At 50.9% G+C, this 18,327-nt stretch overlaps 1 protein-coding gene across 3 annotated transcripts; it reads left to right on the top strand.

Moving 5' to 3' along the window:
• The first annotated feature begins 12,907 nt into the window (after positions 1-12,907).
• On the top strand, positions 12,908-17,565 carry RPS10 (ribosomal protein S10). Of its 3 annotated transcripts, none has more exons than XM_040983218.1 (6): positions 12,908-12,986; positions 13,451-13,600; positions 13,685-13,856; positions 14,926-15,003; positions 16,671-16,726; positions 17,483-17,565. In XM_040983218.1, exons 2-6 carry the CDS (start codon positions 13,451-13,453, stop codon positions 17,522-17,524), a joined length of 498 nt encoding a protein of 165 aa, XP_040839152.1. In that variant the 5' UTR covers positions 12,908-12,986; the 3' UTR covers positions 17,525-17,565. The 3 variants fall into 3 exon arrangements, with proteins under 3 accessions (XP_040839152.1, XP_040839154.1, XP_040839153.1); XM_040983219.1 differs by lacking the exon at positions 12,908-12,986 and adding an exon at positions 13,361-13,366; XM_040983220.1 differs by lacking the exon at positions 16,671-16,726.
• The last annotated feature ends 762 nt before the right edge of the window (positions 17,566-18,327 follow it).

Below are 18,327 nucleotides of genomic sequence, written 5' to 3'. Positions count from 1 at the left end.
CCTGGCCTGCCACCAGTCCCAACTTTTGCTGGCAGGTGCTAGAACCTGACCCTGCTCAGTCTGCTGCCATCCCTGGGTCATGCAAACCAGTAGGTGTGACAGCCTATCCCAGCATGTCCTGTGCTCCAGCCTGGTTTCTACTCTTGCCAGTGAGCTAAGGTTTGCTCTGCCCTGCTTGGTCTGTTCCCCTGCAAAACCAACCCACACATTAGCCAATAGTTGAAACTACCTTGCCCAGCTTGCTCAACCCCTAGGCCTTGATCATGTGATCACCAGTGGGAGTTATGACCCATTAGGGGAGTTTCCCAAGTTCGTCCACTTAGCCCACTCCCAGACCCAGCTCTCACACATGCCAGCAGGGACTAGACCTTTGCCTTGCGTTTTCTGCTCCTCCATCTTGGCCTCGTATGAGCTATTGAACATCGTGACCTGGTCCGTTCCACACCCTGTTTTAGGATGGACATGCCAGTGCTGCAGCCTGGATCTGCCCAGACTGTTCTAGATTCTTGTACTTGTGAGTGATGGCAGAATCCATGGTCACACCTAGCTCAGCCCAACCCCTCCCCATCTCTTGAGCTAACCAGTGGGACTTGTATTTCCACAAGTTTAGACCCATAGATCCCCACAGAATCTACCCTCAGACCTAGTTCTTCATGTGCTGGTTAGTGTCAGGGTCCTGCCTAATGTGACCTGTTCCCTGTTCTGACATTCAGTCAGGTACTTGGCTCTAACCCTGCTAGACAGGTCCCCAGTCCTAGCTTTCACTTGGGATGATGTGGTGGTCAGCAATGTTCTATGTTAACAAGCCCTACTCGTGACTCCCATGTAGGTTGGTGTATCAGTATGAACCATACAGATCTTCCAATCTCTCCCCTCCAAACCACCAGGCCTCAGTTCCCTCATTTACATGCAAGTACAATGACCCTGTTGTTGGGAGTTCCTCAGGACTAATTCCTCATCTACACACACAATGGTATTACCCTTGGATTCCCTAGGCAACAATTCCACATGCCCAAGACCCCACAGCCAATTGGTACACTGACCACTCAAAAGCCTGGGACTCATTCAAAGCATGGCAGCAGCTAGGGCCCGAAGCACTGAGTCTGACCTGGCTCAGGTACTCCCAGCAAACACAACACTGCTGGAAGCTCCCAAGCCCTGAGGTCAAACTCAGGGGGTAAATTTTAAAATCATTTTGTTTAGTGACATAAATTACATGCAGAAAAAAAGATACCACGTGATTTCAATTATATGAAAGCTTAGAAGCAGGAAATTTATAACCACAGAATCAGTGGTTACCTGGAGGGAAATTGAGCCTAGGACTGGTCATAGGACAAGCTTTCCAGTAGCTAAAATATTGTGGCATGACTGTGGGTGACATGACTACACACTCATCAAACTGTACACTTAACTCTGCTGACTTTTATCAGATGGTAAGTATATCCCAATAAAGTTGATATCTATTTGTAAAAGTTTTTACTTACTTAGAGGCAGAGAAAGTACACCTATTCAAGAGTTCACTCCCCAGATGTCCGGAATAGTGCAGCAGAGGGTGTTGAAGCAAGGAGCTGGGAACGCAGTGCAGGTCTCCCGCATGGGCAACAGAAACCCCAGCACTTGAGCCATGGCTGCTCATTCCCAGGGCCTGAGGTGGCAGGAAGCACAAGTCAGGAGCCAAATGCAGGCAGTGGGTTGTGGGATGCAGGCAGCATCTTAACCCCAGGTCAGTCACCTCACCTCGTGTTGACGTTTAAAATGGGCCAGATGGGGCAGGGGCACCCAGAGATGCATGCTGGGTTGGCAGAGCTCCACAGAAGCCAGCGCTAGGAGTCGGCACCATGGAGGGTATCAGGGGAGGAGGCAGGGATGGGAGGAGAAGGAAGAGATGGAGGGAGAGGGAGTGAGGGGGGAGTGGGAGGAGGTGAGATCAGGGAAGGAGGCAGGGATGGAGAGAAGGCAGGGAGGGGGTAGGGGGAGGAGGCAGGGATGGAGAGTCGGGGATGGGGAGAAGGCAGGGAGGGAGTAGGGCGAGGAGGCAGGGATGAGGGAAGGGCACAGGCATCCCAGGTCCAGTTGGCACACAGGTATTGATTACAAGGGCGTTTGCCCTTCATTTAGCTAAGCCTCTGCTTTGTGTAGTTTGCTACAGCTGGTTTTCATCATGCAGTTAGCTACTTAAGCAATTAACTGGTAACTGACTTGCGGGAGAAGTCAGTTGGGAGGCACTATCTAAGCACACCCCTTGTGGTAACTTTTTAAGTCCCCTGGCTCCATTCTATTGGTCCTGTTATTTTCTTTTTCTTTCTTTCTTTTTAATTTTTTGTGGTGTATGCACTGATTTATTTGAAAGGCAAAATTTTGGGTCCAGCACAATGGCTCAATGGTTAAATACTGGCACATGCTGGGATCCCATATGGGTGCTGGCTTGTGTTCTAGCTGCTCCATTCCCCATACAGCTCCCTGCCTGTTGCGTGGGAAAACAGTAGAGGATGGCCCAAAGCCTTGGGACTCTGCACCCACGTGAGAGATCCAGAAGAAGCTCCTGGCTCCTGTCTTTGGATTAGCTCAGCCCCAGCTATTGAGGCCACTTAAAATGAACCAGCAGATGGAAGATCCTTCTCTGTCTTGCCTTCTGTCTTTAAATCTGATCTGACTTTCCAATAAAAATAAAGAAATCTTAAACAAAAATAAAGAAAAAGAGAGAGAATAAAACTAAAGAGAGAGAGAGAGAGAGAGAGAGAGAAAGGCGGGCATTTTGCCGAGCTGTAAACAATTCCTTAGGTTGCCTTGTACCCACATAGGCAAGTGTTACACTGCTGGGAGAAAAGCAGCCAATAGCTGGCAGGCATCCTGGACCTGGTTAATGTCAACTTTGTGTTAACTCTACCAGTGTGCTAGCATAACTACCTATTCTAGTCTATTTTTCTTTTTCTTTTTCTTTTTTTTTAAAGATATATTGGGCCCAGTGTGATAGCACAGTGATTAAAGTCCTTGCCTTGAATGCACCGGAATCCCATATGGGCACTGGTTCTAATCCCAGTGGCTCTACTTTCCATCCAGCTCTCTGCTTATGGTGTGGGAAAGCAGTCGAGAACGACTCAAAGCTTTGGGACCCTGCACCCACGTGGGAGACCCAGAAAAGGCTACTGGCTTCGGATTGGCTCAGTTCCAGCCGTTGCAGCCACTTGGGGAGTGAATCAGCTGAGGGAAGATCTTCCTGTCTGTCTCTCCTCCTCTCTGTATATCTGCCTTTCTAATAAAAATAAATAAATCTTTAAAAAAAAAAAAAAACAAAGATATATGGGGAAGGCAAGCAATGCTGAGCCAGGACAAGCCACCCTGGTCCCCAAGGTATGCTGCACCGTGGGGGGGGGGGGGGGGAGGTTGCAGGTTGCCTGGGGAATAGGGTCTGGAGACCTACTGGAGTGGGAGTGGCTTCCCACCAGAATGTGAGAACTGGAACTGGGGGCAGATTCTATAGGGGATTTGTGAGCTTGCCTCTGTGGGACCCACCAGTTTGTATGGAGAGCTGGGGTTGGTGATGAGCAAAGCAAGACTGGACCATGGAATTCACCCAACAGGAACTCACCTGACATTCTTGGAGCTGGGATTGGAAGGAGATCAGACTGGGCCAAGCTGTAGCACCAGCACGTACAAAGGCCAGGATTGAGGGCAGACCATGCCAAGCAGGGCAGTGGCACCTGCTGGCACACATGAGAGCCTTGGCCTGATAGGAGAACTTGAGAAACTGCCATAGGAGGCTGAAGTTCGCTCTGGGGAGCACAATAGTTGGGATTGGGGGCAGGCCAACCATGGCAAGGCTACAGCACCTACTGGCATGCACAAGAGCTAGAACAGAGTGTGGACTGCACCCAGTTGGTCTAGACTACAATACACACCAGTAAGAGTTGACACTGCAGGTAGACCACACCAGGCTGTGTTGAAGCACCCACCAGCATGCATAAGATCCAGGACTGGGAACAGGCCTGATAGAACTTTGGGATTCCCCTGCTAGGCTGAAGCTCCCATTGGTGAGTACGAACGCCAGATCTGGAGGTGGGCCAGCCTTTGCTATGCTGTAGCACTCAACGGCAAGATCTGGAATGAGTATGGACCAGTTGGGCTAGGCCACAGTGTTCGCCACTGAGGACCGGCCATGTCAGGCTAGGCAATAGTACCTGCCAAGACACACACGATCCAGCGAGCAGGCCTGGTAAGCCTTGGGGAACACCCCTGCTAGACTGCAGTTCTCTCTAGTAAGTATGAGAGTTGGGGCTGGGGGAAGGTCTGGCCAGGCTGGACAGCAGAACCCTTTGGCATATGTGAGTCAGGTCTGGAAGTTTGCTGGGCAGGGCCAATCCACAGAATATATTGGCATGACCAAGGCCAGGACAGGGCTCTGGCTACGCTGGATTAGACTGCAACACCTGTCAGTTCACATGGGGGCTGGAGGCTGGGGGCAGGCCAATTGGGCTGCACCTGCTGGCAAGCTGGGACTGGGGACAAGATAGGCTGAGCCATGCTGCAGCACCTACTAGCATGCACAAGACTCAGCACTGGGAGCAGGCCTGGTAAGGGAACTTTGGGTGTCGGGGCTCCCCCACAGATTTCTTTAATACCCTGTTGCCAGAGGGGATGAGCCTGCTGCCTGCCACCCAGCCTCCTGGCCCATGAGAGATAAATAGACAGACAGGACTTCTGTCTAAGCACTTCCAATTCAATTTCTTATATAGGGTAAGGGATAGCCTCAGGCCAGGAATTTCAGGAATTCCAGCAGGGGAGAAACTAGGAGCCAATTACTAGGAGCATGACTGCAGAAGCCACCTCTCATAGGCCAGGGTAGGTGAGTGAGATGGCCCTGACCAATCGGTATTTCTTTGAAATGACGTGACTCCTGTCCTGGTTCACGCCCAGGGCTCTGTCCTTGGTCGCCATCTTGCCCGCCAGTGACCTTGACTGTTAGTTGCCATCTTATTAACTTAGTGACCTCTTTGCCCTTGAGCCCCACATGTGAGAACTGAAACTGGGAATAGGATCATCTGGGGGCGGATCAGGCTGAATTAGGCTGCCACATCTGCTGACAAGTGCCAGGACTGGGAGCAAGTCCTGTCAGGCTGGACTGCAGTACTCCCTGGCAACAGCAAGATCTGGAACTGGGAGCAGGCCTGGTAGAGAAACTGTAGGCACTACTCTGCTAGGCCGCAGCTCCTATTAGTGAGCACAAGAGCCAGGGGTGTTAGCAGACCAGGATGGACAAGGCAGCAGCACCCATAGGCATGCATATGGGCTGAGTCTGAAGGCAGGTCAGGTTGAGCTAAGCTGTAGCACCCATGGGAGTGCAGGGCAGACTGGGCTAGGCTGCAGCAAATGCAACCACATGAAAAAACAAAACAAAACAAGGAAAACAGAGCTGGGATTTAATTTAAAATTAAGGCCCAGCATGGTGGCCTAGCAGCTAAAGTTCTTGCCTTGAATGTGCTGCAATCCCAGAAGGCCACCAGTTCTAATCCCGGCAGCCCTGCTTCCCATCCAGCTCCCTGCTTGTGGCATGGGAAAGCAGTCAAGGACAGCTCAGTCTTGGGACCCTACACCTGTGTGGGAGACTCAGAAGAGCTCCTAGCTCCTGGCTTTGGCTTAGCGCAGCACTGGCTGTTGTGATCACTTGGGGAATGAATCATTGGACAGAGGATTTTCCTCTCTGTCTCTCCTCTTCTCTATATATACCTGACTTTGCAATAAAATAAACAAATATTAAAAAGATATTTAAAATTAAATTGTTTTTTAAAATAGGGAGTGTTTTAAAAGGCAGAGTTTACACAGAGAGAGAAAAGGAGAGACAGAGAGGGGTCTTCCATCTGCTACTTCACTCTCCAAGTGGCCACACTTGGAGAGTGTGGTGAGCTGGTCCAATGTCAGGAACCAGAAGCTTCTGGGTCTCCCATGAGGGTGCCAAGGTCTTGGGCCATCTCCACTGCTTTCCCAGGCAACAGGCAGGGAGCTGGATGGGAAGTGGAACAGCCAGGATTCAAACTGGTGGTATCCACCTGGGAAGTTGGAGTTTCAGTCAGAGGCTTAACTTACTATGCCATGGTTGGATAGCAATCTTCCCCCCCCCCCCGCCGCCTTTTTAAAAGATGTTTCTGTTTATTGAAAAGGCAGTTGAAAGAAAGACAGAGGGTGAGAGAGGTCCTACTGTGATCTCCAAGGCACAGAGATACTAAGATTCCCCTGGGGTACAGAGCAGCAGATCTGGGGCTTGTCACGAGCTGCATGGCTCTGAAATCTGTGCTATCAGTTGCAGGTAGCCGGGGTCTCTGGTGGGGGCTAACACAGGGAGGAGAGGAGGCAAGCAGAGCTACCTGGCTGCTCCTGGGGCCTGCCTGAGGGAAGATGGCTCTGCCAGCACCCAGGCCAGCGGTGTCCGTTTCCTTCTAAAACATTTAATTGCTATTTATTAACTTATCTATTTGCTTGGGCTATTTGTTTGTTTGTTTGTTTTTGGTGGCAAGCAGACTAGCACAATTTAATGAAGAAAAATAATGGGGCCTGGCGTGGTGGCCCAGTGGCTAAAATCCTTGCCCTGAAGTGCCTGGATCTCATACGGACACCGGTTCTAATGCCAGCAGTCGTGCTTCCCATCCAGCTCCCTGCTTGTGCCCTAGGAAACAGTCTAGAACAACCCAAAGCCTTGGGATCTTGCACCCACATGGGAGACCTGGAAGAAGCTCCTGGCTCCTGGCTTTGGATCAGCTCAGCTCCAGCCATTGCGGTCACTTGGGGAGTAGGTCATCAGACAGAAGATCTTCCTCTCTATTTCTCCTCTTTTCTGTATATCTGATATTCCAATAAATAAATAAATCTTTAAACAAAGAAAAAAAAATCAAAGAGTAATTGGGGTCCAGCACATTGGCTTAATAGGCTAATCTGCCTGCAAGCACCAGCATCCCTTATAGGCATCACGGGTTTTTTTGTTGTTTGATTTTTTAAAAATGATTTATTTATTTTTATTGGAAAGGCAGATCAAATTTACAAAGAGAAGGAGAGACAGAAAAACATGGCTTACTTCTCAAGTAGCTAAGTAACAGCCAGAGCTAAGCTGATTCAAAGCCAGAAGCTTCTTTCCGGGTCTCCCCTCCATGGCTTGAGGATCCATTCTCTACTGCTTTCCCAGGCCACAAGCAGGGAGCTGAATGGAAAGTGAACAGCCAAGACACGAACCAGCACCCATATGGAATCCCAGTACTTGCAAGGTGAGGATTTAGTCATTGAGCCATTGCACTGGACACACAGGCACCAGTCTATATCCTGATTGCTCCACTTCCCATTCAGTCCCTCCCTGTGGCCTGGAAAAGCAACGAAGGGCAGCCCAAAGCTTTGGGACCCTGCAACAATGTGAGAGATCAGAGGGAGCTCCTGGCCAATCAAAAGCAAGGAGCCAGGAACCTCCTCCAGGTCTCTACGCCATAACTGGATGGCAATTAACACATAAGCTCCTGGCTTTGGCCTGGTCTAGCCTGGGCTGTTGCAGGCATTTGGGGAATGAATCAGCAGGTGGAAGATCTTTCTCTGTATCATCTGTCTCCCTCTCTCTGTGTCACTGTTTCAAATAAGTAAATCTTTTTAAGGGAAAAAATGGGGGGGGGGGATGGAGAAAGGAAGAGAGCTAGAGAGAGCAACAGAAGTCTTCGATTCACTGCTTTCTGCCCCAAGTGCCCCCCAAAACCTGAGAGCCTAGAACTCAATCCTACACAGCTAGCTGGGATTCAACTTCTTTTACTTCCCCTTTCCCTTCCTCTCCATCCCACTCTCCTCCTCTTTCTCTTCCTTCTTAAAATTTATTTATTTTTATTGCAAGGCCCAACTTCTGAAGCCATCTCTTGCTAATCGCTTGTCTCCCCCAGCCAGGGTACAACCTGGAATTGGGCACAGAGCTGAGCTCAACCCCAGAAATGGGATACTGCTGTCCCAAGTGGCATTTTAACCATTGTGCCCTAGCTTAGTAGCTTGGATATATTAAAGGTGATTTCATATTAGTAGGAGAAAGGATAAAGACTGAATGGATAAATAGGTGATACAAAGGAACAAATCGTAAAAGAGGAGCACAAGTTCTAAAAACAAATCAGTTCAGGGCCCTGCGCGATGGTGCAGTGGTTAAGGTCCTTGCCTTGCACGCCCAGGATCCCATATGGGCGCTGGTTCTAATCCCGGCAGACCCACTTCCCATCCAGCTCCCTGCCTGTGGTCCGGGAAGGCAGTCGAGGACGGCCCAAAGCTTTGGGAACCTGCACCCGCGTGGGAGACCCGGAAGAGCTCCTGGCTTCGGACCGGCATAGCATCGGCCGTTGCGCTCGTGAATCATTGGAGGAAGATCTTCCTCTGTCTCTCCTCTCTGTATATCCACCTTTCCAATAAAAATAAAATAAATCTTTAAAAAAAAATCAGTTCAGTTACAGTAGTAATCAAATAAATGTAAATAGGACATCAATGACATCTATTTCAAGTTGACCAAATCTAACCCCAAAATATTAGCTGGAGGCAGACTCTTAGAGGCTCACCCACCAGTGCCAACCAGAGGACTGTCCTGTTCTACCACACATGGAAGATGGGAGTAGGCCTGGTCAGCCTTGTTCAGGGCTTCTTAAGCAATAACTATCCAATCAACTAAGAGCTTGGGCACATGATGTGAATCATTCAATCAACCAAGCTTACATCAGTGCACAACACAAATGACCCAATCAACTGTAGTGGCGGAACAAAGATACCCAGTTTAAGCATCATGCACCTATACAATCAGTAACAGTCGCATCTCAGCTAGTAGCAAACAACAGAACCGGGCAAACAGGTCATTCCAATTCCATTTACAGAAAACAATTAGGGTTAATCAGTTTAGGGCCTGAGCTGTAGAAGAAAAAACGAGATTTCATCCCAGAATGAGATACTGTGTGATAGGCTCTCTCACTTCCCTTCAAGACTTTCCAAGAACCCGAGGTTATGGCAAGGTCAGGTTATGGTCACGACCTACAAGTGTTTCAGGAGACCTAGCCTTACTGTCACTATTTTCTTTTTCTTTTTCTTTTTTTTGATTTGTCAGTTTGACTTATTTATTTATTATTTTTTTTAAAATAAAATTTTATTTTGACATTCTTTACATAGTTAATTAGGGTAAGAAGGTTCAAGGGCTACAGGAAAGTGGATAATACTAGTAGGTTTTCCATATTGTTACCTTCATGTTTAAAGGGGGGTATGAAGGGAGAAGGCCCACCCAATTTCCCACCCTCCCCAGGTCCCGGATGTAGGGCATGCTCTGAGGTTCTTGCTCAAGTGGTTTTGATATTGCCATAGTTATGAATTGCTGTCAAACTTGCCACTCCAAGCACTATGAGGGCTTTGAAAAATCCACTGATTGACATAGTCCATCATAGCTGAGATGGTTGGTTGACCTGTTCTGTCTTCTCTCTTTTCTTCGTTAGGGTTCTGACTCCAGCTTTTAGATTAGGAAGATCTCCAAAGAAACTTCTTGTATGTGCTAACAAGTACAGGGCCTGGCACCGTCCATTGCTCCAATCAGCTGGTGGTTGCAATTGCTGGGTTGGTTCTGTTTTCACTCCCGACTTCCACTGGAACCAATGGGTGTTGCAGTCCAGCCTGGTTCTTCCCAGCACATACTTGGCCCTCACATAAACCAGTGGGAGCTGCAGCCTAGTTGGAGCGACCCACAATAACCCCCACCAGGCCCACCCCCTACCCTGGTTTGCCAGTAAGTGTAGCAGTAATCCAGTCTGTCCCACACCCCATTCCACCCCAGCCGCTATCTTAGTTTTATGTCCTCCTGTGGAACTGGTGACCCAAGAGGGATGAGCCCACTATTTCCCTCCCAGGCCTCTCCCACTCCCAGATTCCAGTTGATGCTGCATCTAAGCCCAAACAACCCTCGCCCACTTTAATTTTGTTTGCACCAGAAGGAATAATCCGCCCAGCCCGGCTTTTCCCTGATCTAGTCCACATGAGGCGGACAGGTGTGGCAGCTCTGCCTTCTCTGGTCTGCCCCTATCCCAGCCTATGCTCTCCTGCGGAAGTAGCTGTCCTGCAAAGGAACCCTCCCTTATTCCCCTGCCGGCTCTGCCCACTTCCTTTCTAGTTCTCAGGCTGGTTGGGCGCTGCGGTCCCTTCCGGTACAGGCAACCTCACCTCGGCATTCCATAATGTGCACTAGTCTTTGTTGCAACCGAACCTGGCTCGACCCACACTGGTGCCTGGGTTTGCCAGTGGATGACGTGGACAGATTCAGCCTGGTCTTGCCCCCATGTCTGCCAATTATATACCAGTGGGTAGCTTTCCATGGCGTTTTCTGGGCTGTTTCCTATCATGTTTCTTGCACTTACCTGCAGGGTCTGTGTCCTGCCAGAGGAGTTGCCCAGGCTCCTCCATCAGAACCTCTCCCAATGTCAGGTTTCACGCTTACCAGTGGGTCCATGAGCCAACCCTACTCCTGTCATAGCAGGAACTGTGGCTTTTCCTGATTGGCCTTCCACCCAATCTGGTTCTTGCTGTTGGATGTTTTGGCCCAGCCATGGTTCGTCCATACCCACATACGGCTCATACATGGCTCAGTACGGGTTTAAGACCCTGCCTAGTCCATCCCACATCTGCCCTAGTCCTCCAGAACACCAGGGGGAGTCAGGGTCTGGCCCGGTCCGGTGCATCCAATCCCAGTCCACACTTGTGCCAAGGGAGACTACAACTGTTTCCAGATCAGAACACAGCCCCCCTTCCAAGCCACGCGCCTCTTGGTGGGAAACTCAGCCCAGCTAGGGTTGTCCCCTTTGCTCCCCAACTGGGTCTGTTCCCAGCCATAGATCACATGCCTGCCAATGGATGCTCTGACTCAGCTTGGCACAGCCCCTCCCCTGTCCCAAACGCTGCCTTAGACACTATGGCTTAGCGTCCCTGGCTCCCACAGACCAGTAGGTACAAGAGCCTAGCTCGGCATGACCTCTGCTCCCTCCTGGTTTCTAATTCTACTTGTGGGCTAAGGTTTGCTCAGTCATGCCTGATTTACTCTGTTGCATTACCAGTTGACACATTAGCCAGCTGTTGGAGCTACTTTTGCAGGACAAGCCCCAAGCCATAGCTTCTGCATGACTGGTATTTGGTGCTCAGCATTATTAGTGATTAAACGTTTTGCAAAGGAAGAGTTACTGCCTGTTTCAGGTCCAAGAAGCACAATGGGTTCAACCTGGAGCTAATTAAGCAGCAACTCAAAGAACCAAATTCCCAGAGCTCCCCGGCCGGGTGGCTGGCAGGCGGAGCCTGGCCCCAAATGGTGCACTGGCTGCCAGGGAACAGCAAACCCTGTGCACATGGCAGCTGTCTGGGATCCAGGCATGAGATGCCCCATCCTGAGACCCACCAGCTGCCAGGAGGCTGCTGGAGGTTTAAATAACCCAGGCCCAAGGTCGCGCCCCTCCCAAATCCCATTCACCACCCCATGAAGGCAGCGGGTGGGTCCCGGACCTGCCCAGTCCCAGAGGCCTCCCCCCTCAGTCTACTCACCCCGAAGGAAGCAGCCCCTGGAATCCAGCAGGCCCGGGAAACAGCTCAGTACGTGCACATGGCAGCTGTCCAGGATCCAGGCATGAGACGCCCCGTCCTGAGACCCACCCTACTGTCACTATTTTCTAAGGTCCGGGCTGTCACATTATTAACATGATTTCTTATCAGACATAAAATTTTATAAAAACAACATTATTGGCCCCGGCACTGTGGCCTAGTGGCTAAAGTCCTTGCCTTGAACACTCAGGATTCCATATGGCCGCCAGTTCTAATGCCAGCAGCTCTGCTTCCCACCCAGCTCCCTGCTTGTGGCCTGGGAAGGCAGTCGAAGATGGCCCAAAGTTTTGGGACCCTGCACCTGTGTGGGAGACCTAGAAGAAACTCCTGGATCCTAGCTTCAGATCGCCATAGCATCGGCCATTGCGCTTACTTGGGGAGTGAATCATCGGACGGAGGATCTTCCTCTCTGTTTCTCCTCCTCTCTGCATACCTGACTTTCCAATGAAAATGAATAAATCTTAAAAATAAAAAAAGACATTATTCAAAGTCACTTGGGGCCAGTACCATGGCATAAGGGGCCATCAGCTAAGCCTTCACCTGTAGCACCTGTGACCCATACAGGTGTCAGTTTGAATCCTGGCTGTTCCACTTCCCAACCATCTCCCTGCCTATGACCTGTGGAAACAGTGGAGGATGCTGCAAAGCCCTGGGGCCCTGCGTCCTCGTGGGAGACCTAGAAGCTCCTAGCTTCACACCAATGCAGCTCCAGCAGTTGCTGCCATATGGGGAGTGAACCAGCAGATGCAAGCTCTCTCTCTCCTTCTGTCTGTAAGTCTTCCTTTCCAACAACAACAAAAAATTCATCTTTAAAAAATAGTGGACAACTTCAAAAATGTATGCTCATTGTAGAATGTTGATTATTCACCAGGGAACTTCAGCAGTTACTAAAATTGCAGCTGTTAACACACATTATTAGGTTCCTAGCTTACAAACATTTTGTATATAGCATACATAAAAAACATTCTGTTTCTGTTAAAACTACTTTGATCTGAGTGTATGATTTGGGAAGCATATATCCTAAAACACCTCGCTGTTATGATATTGTGACATTATTACTTTATCTTTATGCGTGCTCTTTTTCTAGGTCAAAGAGCAAGTAAGAATTACTTGTAGGGTAAATTAAATTATGGGCCGAGAAGAACCAACCCTTGTTCCAACTTGAACCAATAAGACGAGTGACTGACAAAACGCGCAGGCGCCAAGCTCCAAGTGTCGCGCGTGCGCACCAGGAGGTCACTCAGGCACTGCCGAAGCCACCTCAGGCAGCGCGGGGTCCTGGCGGCGGGGGCGGAGCCTCGCCAGCCCGGAAGAGAAGCCGCGCCGCGCATGCCCCTTCCTTTCCAGCGTCGCCCTCGAGCCCAGCAGCCGCCGCGGTGAGTGCTTCTGGTCTTGGCCTTCCATCGGCGCCCATCCGGGCCGTCCGGCCGCCGTGGCGGCCCGGCTCCTGCAGGCCCGGGAGGGGGGCCCTCTTGCGGCCCCTCCGTGTCTGTATTTTTGAGTCGCGGGAGGGTCTGGGGGCGCCTTTCCCCGGGCAGAGTGGGGCGGCGGGAGGGCGAAGGTTGACATCCGGTGGACGGGAGGGGAGGTGAGTCCGCGCCGAAGGCGGCCTGGGGGCGAAGGCCTGAGCCCTGGCTGCGTGTCGGGAAGCAGCGGCGGTGGTCTCCGGGCCCGAGGGTGCTGCGAGGTGCGGAGGGTGAGGGTGTCACTGCACGGTCCCTGCAAGGTGCAGACTGAGTGAGGGTGCAGCCGCGCGGTCCCTCGGGGTGCGGAGCCGAGTCCCCCAGCCCTGCAGGGACCCTCCTCCCCGGCCCTTGACCCAGCCTTTCCTCGTTCGCAGATGCTGATGCCCAAGAAGAACCGGATTGCCATCTACGAACTCCTCTTCAAGGAGGGAGTGATGGTGGCCAAGAAGGACGTCCACATGCCCAAGCACCCGGAGCTGGCGGACAAGAACGTGCCCAACCTGCACGTCATGAAGGCCATGCAGGTGCGCGAGGGAGGGCTGTGCGGCCTGCCCCGTCCGGCCCCGCGCTCCCGGCCAGCTGCTAACCGTGCTTCTCCTGCCTTGCAGTCCCTCAAGTCCCGAGGCTACGTGAAGGAGCAGTTCGCCTGGAGACATTTCTACTGGTACCTTACCAACGAGGGCATCCAGTACCTCCGCGATTACCTGCACCTGCCCCCCGAGATCGTGCCCGCCACCCTGCGCCGCAGCCGCCCCGAGACCGGCAGGCCTCGACCCAAAGGTGGGTGTGCACGTCGGGGCCAGAGGGGAACTGGTCAGGCTCCAACCCCCTGGCATGGGACTGCAGAGACAGGACTCCGAGCTTGACTGCCTGCTCCAGCGTTGGTGTCCTGGAGCGTTGAGTAACTATCATAGAGTCACAAGAGAAGGAGCCTGTGCTTGTCTTGAAGTCCAGAGCAAAGCTAGTCGTGGTTTGTGGGACCAAGCACTGTTGTGTGCTCATTGGCAGTGGGAGCAAAGATGATGGTGTTGGACGAAGGACAGATGTTTATGTCAGGGTGGGTGTACAGGGTGGGGACTTGTCTTCTGACGCCTGAGGTCACTGCTGGCTCACAGCTGCCTCTTGGCAAGGGGGTGGCTCCTCACACGTGATTGTGAAGGTTGGGGGGGGTGAGAGGCCTTCCTGGGAGGGTGGAAGCTCCCTGAGGGAGTCTGGCCATCGGGTGGGATCCAGATCTGGAGCAGCGATTCTGCCTCTGCTTGAATTGATCTGGCTGGGACTCGGGGCTCCTGTTTTTAAGCATGAACAGATTCCCAGTAAATTCTAGGTTAGTTACGTGCTAGCGTTTTTAGCAGGTGAGTTAGTACTTGTCAGCTTTATATTTTTAAGCTGTTGCGTCAGGCAGTTGGCCTAGTATATCAAAGCACAGTTCTGCGGCTGGATTCAACTGAGGAATAAAACTCTGGGGAGGGCTTGCTCCTGCTGCGGGCGTGTGCAGTGCTTTGGTCATTGTTTACTAAGCATAAAGTGAAAATGGGTGTTAAGGTTGTCCTGGTATTACAGTTGATCTAGGAGTGGTTTAGGTATAGGATGATGTGTTTGGCTTGTAAGCATATACTGTTCTGTTTTCTGTGTCGAGATCTGTGGAAAGGCGCTCTGCTGGATCCCACAGCCTGGCGGGGGGTATGGAGAAGATAGAAACTAAAGGACTCTTGATCTTGTAGATGGCTTGTAGATACCTAAAGGTTTTAGTGGGCCCAACAGGCTGAGAATGTCAGTGCACATGTTCTGGGCCTTAAGAGGTGGAGTTGCAGATTGTCCTGTGTTCACCGTGTGGTTTGCCTTGTAGGCCTGGAGGGGGAGCGACCTGCAAGGCTCACGCGAGGAGAAGCCGACAGAGACACTTACAGACGGAGTGCTGTGCCCCGTGAGTAATGCGTCGGCCCTGTAGGGATGACAGGGTGACCAAGAGAGGTGAATGTCTTCAGTCTGAATCAGCAGCCCTTACACAGTGACAGGGCAAGTGCTGATTAGGAGCTGAATACACAGGAGACTTCAGTTGATCTTTGATTTGTGGAGCAAAACCTCATGAGCTTTTGAGGGCAGGACTGCTCGCACCTCAACCTTTGTTGTTAGTGCAAAGCCATTACGGGTTATTTTTTTTCTTTAATTAGAAAGTAAGATCTACAGAGAGGAAGACAGATCTTCTGTCCATAGTTTCACTCCCCAAATGGCCACAGCGGCAGGAGCTGAGCTGATAGGAGCTTCTTTCAGGTCTCACGTGCAGGTGTAGGATCCCAAGGTTTTAGACCATTCTGTTTTGCTTTCCCATTCCACTGGATGGGATGTGGAGCAGCTGGAACATGGGTGGGCACTCATGGGATCCTGGTGCAAGGGGAGGATTTGAAAGATCCTGTTGTGGTTCACTCCCCAAGTAGCTGCAATGGCCAGAGCTGAGCCAATCTGAAGCCGGGAGTCTTCCCTGGTCTCCCATGCAGGTGCAGAGTCCCACGGTTAAGTGGCTGGAGCTGAGCCAGTCTGAAGTCAGGAGCTGGGTACAGGGAGTTGAGATGTGTATACAGGAGTGCTGCAGTTAAAGGCTTAGCTTACTAGACCACCACACTGCCCACCCGCAGCCCCTGAACCCATTGAACAAAAAAATCTGTCATGTGGTGGGTGCTGTGGAGGGAAGACTAAAGCCTAGGGACGCAGAAGTGAGGGAGCCCCTGTGGCTGTGGGGGAGGGGTGCTGTACGCAGAGCCTTATCTTGAGGACAGTGGCCTGGTGGGAGACTGAATGTTAGCCTGGTAAGGTTTACTCTTGTTTGAGTTACTCTGTAAAGCCGTTAGTTGTGACAAATAGGACATAAATGAAGTTTTTACTAATTGTAGCAGTCTGACCTGTGTTTACCACTGGGCCTGCACACTGCAGGGCAGCCATTGGAATGCAACCCTTCAGCTCTCCCGCTGGCAGTGCCCCCTGTGGGGAGGACACTAGGAGCTGTTCAAAGCATCTGAGTCACCAGGAGTGAGCGTGGCAGCCAAGGGCCTGTGGCAGACACAGTCGGGAGAAAAACTCGAGGCCTAGAGACGGCCCTTCCATCTCCCAGGCCTCCCATGGGACTGTCTCCTGCTGCTTTGCTGGGAGGTTAACAGGCTCAGTAGGGCAGTGATGGGAGGTGTGATGGGAGGTGTGAGGGTCCTCAGGGACCACCGAGGGAGCCAGTTGAGGTTTTCACAACTATGACTGTATGGTAGCCAGACTTCTACCTCCTTCAACCCAATTCCCCCCTCCCTTTTTTTGGTTCATTCTTATTTTGCAAAATCACAATTTTAATCCATCCTGTAATCACAGGCTTAATGCACCACTAACCATAATGTTCCACTAGTAAAAAATAGAAAGGCCAGTTTCATGGGTGTGGAATAAGGCACTACAAACAATCAAGTCACGTGGTATCCATTTTGTTCCTGTATTTTCTTGTATTCTGTGATAATACTGTGCATCAGAGAATGTGAGATTTGTCCTGGGGATTGGCTATTACATAATAATTTCCAGTTGCATCCATTCTGAATACTCTTATGTTGTTCTTTACAGCTGGTGCTGACAAGAAAGCCGAGGCCGGGGCTGGGTCAGCAACTGAGTTCCAGTTTGTGAGTATCCCCCATTTCCCTTCCACCTGCTGGTGTTTGTGTAGCTCAGCCTGGTGGCTGTGCAAGTTCTGGGGATGTGGGTCTTGTCCCCTCTCATTTTTTCCCTAGATAACCTCCAGTTCTCAATTTTACATTGATGCAGTATGACTGTAAAATTACATTTCAGTAATCCATTTCAGGATGTTACACATCAGTACATGTGAAACACTGGTTTTCTTTGCTGAATTAACATGGGCCATAGTTGATTGAATTGGTTTTGGTGAATCCTGGCATTGAACTAAATGCTGTAAGAAGGGTGGGCTCTAAGATCAAAGCGGCCATAGTCTCAGAAATGCTAGGATCATGGCCAGGCCCAGTGTAGGTTGGCACAGCTTATGGAGGTGAGCCGTGAGTTTAATCTGGGTCCCGTGCTCACAAGGGGAGCTGGCGTGCCATTGTGGGACATTTGTGGTAGATCTTGATGGCACACAATCAGTCAGAGTCCTCACCTGTCAGCTTGGAGGTGTGACTATGGTGAAAACAGGGGCTGCTCTTGTACCAGCTGCATCCCTGTATACTCCAGGTGGCTGTGATTCCCACATGAGCAGTGCGGGGAGCCTCGCTGTGGAATGTGACCGAAGGGCCAGGCTCAGGCTGATGGCCTGCACTCTGCTAGCTGTGATGTTTAGGGGTTCTCTGCAACAGAGCTACAATGTTAAAGCTGTGGAAGAGGTGGAGTTGGGTATGATGCTAATGCTGATGCTTTTTCTCTTGCAGAGAGGTGGATTTGGTCGTGGACGTGGGCAGCCACCTCAGTAAACATGGAGATTATTTTGTGTTAAATAAACCTCTAGCCACAAGCACTGCTTTGTGTCTTTATTGTGTAGCTGACTGCTATACTTGTTGCTGTATTTGGCATTGTTCCTCAGCCCTATCTCGCACCTTCCAGCAGGGTGCTGTCCCTGGTGATATTGCACGCAAGCTGGGCAGCTGCTCCAGGCCAGCCATGCCGAGCACCATGGCAGAGATGTAGCTTTCTTGGGCTCTTTCCCGTGATTTACTAAACATTGGGTAACTGGAGGTGCTGCCTTGCCAGGGCTCTACAAGGTGGAGGACACATGGTTATGTGAGCCCTGGCATGGCAGCACCTGTTTGGATTTTTCTTTGCTCAGCGAGATCCTGGTACACAGGTGCTGCTGAGTGGATTGGGGGTTTTAAAGGGCATTTGGAGCACTAGGCATGCATGTTGGAGTGAACCAGAACACAGCTACCAAGGTTTGGTGTTCCGTGGTGCCAGAGGGGCTTAGGAATCGATTAGAAGGTGTATGGAGATAAGCTTTGACTTAGGAGTCAAACCTTACATATATACAGGTGAGTTTTATGCTGATTGACTTTTTGGATGATTACAGATGAAGATCTTGCATCCAGTGATTCAATCCCCAAGTGTCCATAATGGCTGGAGCTGAGCCAATCCAAAGCCCGGATCCTTTTCCAGGTCTCCCACGTGATACAGGCTCCCAAGGCCTTGGGCCATCCTCGACTGCTTTCCCAGGCCACAAGCAGGGAGCTGGATGGGAATTGAAGTTACCTGGACATGAGCTGGCACCCAGATAAGGGTTGCC

The sequence above is a fragment of the Ochotona curzoniae genome, unplaced genomic scaffold (assembly GCF_017591425.1).
Source record: "Ochotona curzoniae isolate NIBS_2020 unplaced genomic scaffold, NIBS_Ocur_1.0 contig_3819, whole genome shotgun sequence".
NCBI lineage: Eukaryota > Metazoa > Chordata > Mammalia > Lagomorpha > Ochotonidae > Ochotona > Ochotona curzoniae.
This window is presented reverse-complemented; position numbering and strand designations above follow the sequence as displayed.